Source organism: Struthio camelus, chromosome 28, assembly GCF_040807025.1.
Source record: "Struthio camelus isolate bStrCam1 chromosome 28, bStrCam1.hap1, whole genome shotgun sequence".
NCBI lineage: Eukaryota > Metazoa > Chordata > Aves > Struthioniformes > Struthionidae > Struthio > Struthio camelus.
Genome location: NC_090969.1, coordinates 3105173 through 3112561, shown reverse-complemented (window position 1 = coordinate 3112561; position 7389 = coordinate 3105173). Strand labels below are relative to the sequence as shown.

Below are 7389 nucleotides of genomic sequence, written 5' to 3'. Positions count from 1 at the left end.
ATACGAATAAGCACCTGAATTAGATATTTGATTGGCACCTGATTTTTCTACAGGGCTGGGGGTGGGGGAAGGGTTAGTTCAAACCCCAGGATTTTTCTACAGGAGGAAAGTGAAGGAAGGAACAAATTATGTGGGGCTTTGGGACTTCTTAAAATAGACCAGAGGGGTGTTGTGTGCTCCCTGGGAAGGCATCAGGTCCGGAGGTGCGGTTGCGGCCGCCGGCGCTGAGGCTCCGCGGAGCGCGGCCGCCCCCGCGCAGCGGTTTTTACCTCTACAGGAATATTTACGGTACTTTTGGGGAGTCAACCTGGCAAGGGAGCGCTTGGGAGTTGCTTAAGGCGGGGAGGAAGGCAAAGCCGTGCAAAAATGGAGCAAACGGGGTGGGCATTTTGGTTTCTTTAAACATAAAGGAAAAAGAAAAAAAAGAGATAAAGAAAACAAAAAAACCCAGCAAGACAGAAGGAGAAGAGCTAGGAAAAAAAAAAAAACATCCAGCAACCCATAAAACACCCTCCTATGTCTTTGGCTTTCCTTGAGTCTCGGTTTCCATACATTGCACCTTTTCCTTTTTTTTTTTTTCCAGCCCCCAACGTATTTATCTTGCACTGAAATAACCTAATATTGATTTTTTTTTCGTCCCCGGTCTTTCTTTGCAGAAGCTCTTTTCAATATTGCCGGGAGAAGATGAAGGGTGGGAGGGAAGATTTGTGTGGTGTTACGAGTGCAGAATACATTGCTGTAAGGTGGCAAGGAACCAGATACGTGTGTGTGTGCGCGCGTGTATGTTTCTGCACCTATATTTCTTGGGGTGGGGACCGGAGGGCTGCATGGAGAACTGTATGTATATTGTTTTCCTTAGAAATTAAGGCAGAGGAAATATGAATAATCTATTCTATACGTGTGCGCATGTTTGTGCGTATGGAATATATACGGGAAAAATTAAGGCTGTAGCTAGTCCTGTTCTTCTGCCTTCTTTATTCGACACAGATCATTAATAAAAGCAATTGAGGATTGTTTAAAATCTTGCATCTCTCCTTGCAAAAGGGTCAGCAGCCTGGGAAGAGGCTGCATTTCTCCAACCCACGACGGCGGCTGAAAGCCACCTAGTCTTGGCGGGGGGAGGATTTCAAAAACAAAAAAAAAAAAGGGGGGGGGAGAGAAGCGCAGAAAAGGTCGCAAATAGCCTCAAACTGGCCCATCCCACCGCGCCTAAATATGAGCCTGTTGCGGGCACAATCATTCGTCTCCTTAAAAAGCCAGTAAACTTTATATGACACAATATCTACTAGTAATTTATTGGGGAGATATTGTAAATTCGAACTGTTTTAGTTAATAAAGGAGCTAATTAATGAGAGTCCGCTCGGATCCGCAGCTGGTGGAGGGCCCCTGACTGCCGCCGGGGGAGGGGCGCGCTGCTTTTTTGGGGGGAAATCACCGCATATCTACCCTTTCCTGGATAGACGGCTAAATGTGGTCTTCGCGGGCGCTTCGCGTTTCTCAGGGCCAGCGCTTGGAGTGGTTGTTGTTTTTTTTTTAATAAAATGTTTTAAGAGATTTTTTATGATTTTGTATTATTTCGAGGGGGGGGGATGAGAAGAGAAGAAGAGAGGAAAGAAGGCGTAAAAAGCCCCGAAAGGCGGAACTTGCTGGTGTGTTTTGTCTCGGCTGCCAAGGGAGGGGAGAGGAGGGCCCCCCCCCTCCCTCCCTGCCAGCGCAATTTGGGGGCCCACGTGACCCCCCTCAGACCAATGGGGCGGAGCCGGGGGCTTAACTATGTTTAATGTCAGATAGCAATAAAGTAGAGCGCTCTCGGTGCGGCCCGCGGAAATGGGCGAGCACAACCTCCTTAATCCCGGCTTTGTGGGACCTCTGGTGAACATCCACACGGGCGACACCTTCTACTTCCCCAATTTCCGAGCGTCCGGCGGGCAGCTGCCGGGCTTGCCGTCCCTCTCGTACCCCCGACGGGACAACGTGTGCTCCCTGCCCTGGGCATCCTCGGAGCCCTGCAACGGCTACCCTCAACCCTACCTGAGCAGCCCCGTCTCCATTAACCCTTCCTTCGGCAGAGCCTGCGACCTCGCCCGCGTGGAGGAGAGCAAATGCTACTACCGGGAAACCTGCTCCGACACGGCCGGGCTCAAGAGGGACGAGAGGGGCAGGGACAACCCCTTGCTGCCCCTCGAGCCCGGCCTCCCCAACGGCCTAGGGGGCAACTTCGGCAAATATGACTATGGGGCGGCCGAGGCGGTGCCCCACGACCCTCCGTCTTGCCAGTCCTTGGAGTCAGACTCCGGTTCGTCGCTGCTCAATGAAGGAAATAAAGGCACGGCCAGCGACCCGGCGAGCCTGGCCTCCCCCCTGAACCAAGGCAGCACTTTAAGCACCGGTGGTAAGGCACAGGCGACCCGGGGGGGGGGGGCGTCTTTGGGGCTTGCTGGCCTGGCTGGAGGGGGTTTGCTTCGAAACTTGCCGTCGAGGGGCTCCTTTTTGGGGTGCTCCGTGGGCTCGGCGGTGGGAACGGCCGTGCCTATGTGTGCAGAGACCGCTAGGGGTAGCACCGAAATCCCGAATGTTTTATTAGGTGGTGCTTCTTTTAAAAGAAAAGGCTGTAAACATGTAAATATCCCATAAAAAAAAAAAAAAAAGGGCGAGAGATAGTGATTGTGCATCCAGCTCCGGCTGGAAGAAGGCAGGAGCTGTTGACAGAGTGTCGAGGCTCTTTTTTAGGACTTCGCAGAGGTGTATCTGCCCGAGGAAAGGGGGGAAGCTCGGAGCGGGGGGAAGAGGACGATGCTTGGGGAGAGGGAGATAATTGTGAAAGCTGCCCTTTCGGGCGCAGTCTCCAAGGTCTGCCTTATCCCAGTGGGGCTGGAGCCTTGCAGGACTTCCCCTCGGAGGGGTCCTAACTGGATTTCCCCCCCCCCCCCCCGCTTCGTACCTCCCGTTGTGCCTGTGATGCGCTCCGTGCCCCGGTTATAACGCTCCCAGCCCGCGGCGCGGGGATGCGGGGATGCGGGGATGCGGGGATGCGGGGATGCGGGGATGCGGGGAAGCTCCGTCGCTCTGCTCTGCGCATCAGCCCTGTCCCGGGGAGAGAGCAGAGAGCATCGTGCCCCGGCCGCGGCGGCGACAAGGGGGACACCGGGGGCATCGGGAATAGTGGGGACACCAGGGACAGTGGGAACACCAGGCATAACAGGGACACCGAGGATAACGGGAACACCAGGAACAATGGGGACAGCAGGGTTAATGGGGATACCAAGGATAACGGGGACAGCAGGGACACCAAAGTAGGCAATGTGGAGGTGGGGAAAGCAGAAGGGTGGGGAGTCCCCCACTTTGAAATTATTATTATTATTATTATTATTATTATTATGCCAACGTTTTCAATCCCCCCTTCCCAGGTGCTCCCTGGTACCCGATGCACACCCGCTCGCGGAAAAAGCGCAAACCCTACTCCAAGCTGCAGCTCGCCGAGCTGGAAGGGGAGTTTATGGTCAATGAATTCATTACTCGCCAAAGAAGGAGGGAGCTCTCAGACCGATTAAACCTGAGCGACCAGCAGGTGAAGATCTGGTTCCAGAACCGACGCATGAAAAAGAAAAGACTCCTCCTGAGAGAGCAAGCTCTTTCTTTCTTTTAAAGTTGCAAAAGCGTCCGTGTGGGCTAAACCACATAGACTCTCTAAGCGTTCACCCGAGCTTCCGGGACTTTAATAATTCCCCTCCTCTCCCAAGAAATAAATGAATAAATAAATACTATTAATAAGTAACCAGTTTCCCTTAAAAAAAAAAAAAAACGAAACCCGACTGCGAGCAGATAAAATAAGGAGAATATGCAACTGCTACCCTGCGCCTGCTTGGGGGAAAACGGAGTGACTGCGATTGGCGAGAGGGCAGCCCCGCCGGCCAGGTTTCTGTGTTTCCAGAGATGCTCAGCACCGTTGTTTCTGGGCTGCAAGGGAGCTTTGAGGGCGATTTAAGCAGCTTGTCCTTTGCCGGCAGCACAGGTAGGGTCTCCGTGCAGCGCCGGGGCCGCCGTGGGCTCGCTCCTGCCGCTGCCCGCCTCGGCTTGCCCGGGGCTCAGAGCGCGGCGAGGGGTGCAAATCCCCAAATCTGCTCCCTGGCCTAGGTTGCCACCGAGGGCTTTTAGTGTCCAGAGGGTTTTTTTTTGTTGCTTTTTTTTTTTTTTAAGTGTCGATTTGCCATTCTCCGGGTTTAAAAACGTGGAGGGGGGGTAGGGAGAAAAAAATAGCAGCAAGGGATAGGAAAATCTAGCTAAAGGGTTGTGGCGTTTTGTCTTAAATCAAGTGAAGCCTGTTCTGGTGGAAAACGCTTTTTTCAGTGCTGTAGTGTTACCCAGACGTGTTTTTCAGTGTAAATCGACAGTTTACGACTAATTAGGGATGAGGATTGCTCAATATCTCTAGCAAGAGGCAGGAGACAAAGGCTGTGTGTGTATATGCACGGAATATATGATACATATCTATATAATCTGAGGTCTGTGCATCACACTGTGTCCCCATATATATCATGAGGTGGCCGGTTGTCCCCAGGCTTTGGTTCAATGCCAGTGCTAGAATGAAAATGCGCGCACGCACAGACAGCACACAGACACAGACACACACGCACAGACACACAGACACACACACACACACACACACACACACACATCGAGAAAACCCTTCCGGAAGGGTTTTCCTTTACCCTTTACCTGCATGTTAAACTGAGCCTTTCACACGTTTTTTTTGAAATCACTCACGTGTGTTTTCTGCGCTGCCCCCAAGTCAGATTCTTCCTATCTAGCTAGCTAAAATTATGTCTTTTTTAAATGACTCTGCTGACGGGGTACTTAGGCAATTTTGATGTGTTTATTGATGACCATGTAGAAAATGCCCCTCCCCGCTTTATTTTATATATTTTTTATACCATTCGGTGGTAACAGCCTGATAGAGTCTATCTGAGCCAGTCACATCTTTCCTTCCCTGGAATACCTCCAAACAGGAGCTCTGCCGCCTGGTTGCTGTTTTCTCTATGAAAGAAGAGACTGTGGTTTCTTTAAGGCGATATTTCTTATGTAGTTAGAGGAAAAAATAAATCCATAGCTTCCCATCTTCTCCCTTCCCCATGGAGAACAACCCCAGGGAAGAGCTACAAGTTTATCCGAGGAGCAGTTCTTTCTTTACCACCCTAGAAAAATCACTTTTGCAGGGACCAGAGGCAGCCCCGTCTTTAAAGAAGTATTTGGGGGACAGGGGGATATTTGTTGGCTGCCCAAACCACTGTCTTGCTTCTCCCTTTCAGGGCAATGGAGAAGGCCTGGGAGGATGTGGTGCTTTTTCTTTGTATATGTGCTCACATTTTCTGCAGAAAACTACCCATTTTGGTGATTCCTCCTCAGGTGTGTGTTCAAGGAGCTTTTAGGTGGTGGCAAGAGGGTAGGCAGGCTAGTGGCAAGGGGCAGAGGAGCAGGTTTAGGGCCCAGGAGAGCTTTGTCCGCTTGGAAAATTTTAGGTCAGGATGAAACTGGGGAAGGGGGGAGGTAAGGTGCCGTAACCCGGAGTTTCGCCGCGACAAGCTTTGCTTCGTTCACTTTTTATATCGGTGGGATTAATTTTATGGCAAAGCAGCGTTTTCTGGGAAGTCTGGATGCTCACCACGTGCTCCCGCTTCCCCGCGTTCATGGTCATGACCAGCCGCGGCGAGGAATGCTTTTATTTACGAGCTGCAAAGGATGGAGCCGACTCATTTAAAATGCCTCCCTGGGTCGGGGGGGAAAAAAAAAAAAGCCTTTCCCTCCCCTCTGTGTCCCCTGACAGTGTTGGGAGCATCCAGGGGCCTCTACCCGCAAGCCATGCTCATCCCTTCCCCACCTTCCCGGCTACTTCCCCCCTCTTATTTCCCCCCACTTCCTTCAACCCTGGAAATGTCACAGCTTTATTTCCTTGCAAAGGAAAGACCCCCTCCAAACTCTTTCCTCAATGCTCAACTTATATGTGAGGGTCGCTTTTTGCCCCCTCCCCACACACCTTGCACACGACACAGTCTAAAGGAGGGCAGCACCTCTTGCAATGCTGTGCAATAAAGCCCAGGGTATGTTTTATATAGAGATATATATGCTTCAGCTGAACCATGTGCAATGACATGAGGAAGAAAATGTGAAGAATTCCGTTTCTGGGCAAGGCGGGGGGGGGGGGGGGGGCTTGGGATTTGGCAGCCCATTCGTGGCTTTTGGGGAGAGGGTGAGATCTTGGGGCACCTGGCTCGCAGGGGTGGGGGGATTTCGGGCTCCCATTTGGGCTCTGAAGCTGTGCGGTGTTCCGGGCACCCAGAAAGCCTCAGGTTTTGTGATTCCACGGGAAGGGACCAAATCCACTTGGGTTTGACTTCAATAACCTCAGACCCGCTCGCCGGCTCTGGCCCCTTCCCCTCTGCACCGCTGCCAGGAGCCCCCGGTTGGGAGAAAGGTTTGATATTGAGGAAGGTAGGAATTAGGGTGAGTTCCGGGAAAATGTCAGTAAGGTTGGGTGGATTTCAGCGCTGGCATCTTAAAAAACAAAGCCATCCTTTTCATGGGTGGGTTTCTTCACCCACCGAGAGTCATTTCTACCGAGCGAAAAACTCGCCGTCCCCGAAACACAAAGGATGAGACACCAGCAGCACCGCTGTGACCCGGAGGGTTGTCCCTAGTCAATCGTGTGCTAAGAAAATTAAGAAGAACCCTAAAATATATGCAATATGTTCTTTCAGTTTGCTTTAAAAATGCTGTTCGGTGGGATTTCTGTTTGTCCTGTGTTTGGTCTCTGTGTACGTGGCACCGTTTTTCTGCTTGTACCCCCTAGTCTAGTTGTTAATATGCATCCTTGGCGGTATAGTTCATATGTAATGTTTCTTACCTCAAGCTGTTATCTGTAGGGTCTATGCAAATGTCTGTTCTAGCACGTTCCGGCTTTATATAGTCATGTAAAAAGTTGCTTCACAATAATAATAATAAAAAATTAATGTATTATTATGTGATTTCTTGATAATAAATAAAATTGCCCAAACATCCACTTGGTGATTGATTGCTTACTATTTAAAATTAGTATTAACTAGCAAGGTTAATAAAAGAGTAACAAAACATATATGGGCCAGCCTTGCCTTCTGTGGCTTATAGATCACCTATTTGTAAAAAAATAATTAAATGAACGTGTAAAACGCGTTGTAAAAGGAGAGAAATATCGCTTGCTGCATCGCTCTAAATATAATTAGATAAATCCTGGGGAAGGAAGAAGCATAAGTTAATCTCAAAACCGTTGTTTTAATGAGAATATACTCTTGTGCATTGCGCTAATTGGAAGAAAAATTCAGCTGAGATGCTTTTCTTTTAAAGAAGCAGCAGCTCGGG

General features: G+C 50.3%; 1 protein-coding gene across 1 annotated transcript; it reads left to right on the top strand.

Moving 5' to 3' along the window:
* The first annotated feature begins 1779 nt into the window (after positions 1–1779).
* On the top strand, positions 1780–7053 carry HOXC12 (homeobox C12). The gene is made up of 2 exons (XM_068921608.1): positions 1780–2392; positions 3408–7053. Exons 1-2 carry the CDS (start codon positions 1828–1830, stop codon positions 3644–3646), a joined length of 804 nt encoding a protein of 267 aa, XP_068777709.1. The 5' UTR covers positions 1780–1827; the 3' UTR covers positions 3647–7053.
* Positions 7054–7389: the final 336 nt, after the last annotated feature.

Excerpts from the sequence above, each read along its gene's own strand:
- HOXC12 (XM_068921608.1), top strand. The coding sequence starts at position 1,828 with ATGGGCGAGCACAACCTCCTTAATCCCGGCTTTGTGGGACCTCTGGTG. Across the intron at positions 2,393-3,407 it reads CAGCACTTTAAGCACCGGTG|GTGCTCCCTGGTACCCGATG; the intron begins GTAAGGCACAGG and ends CCCCCTTCCCAG.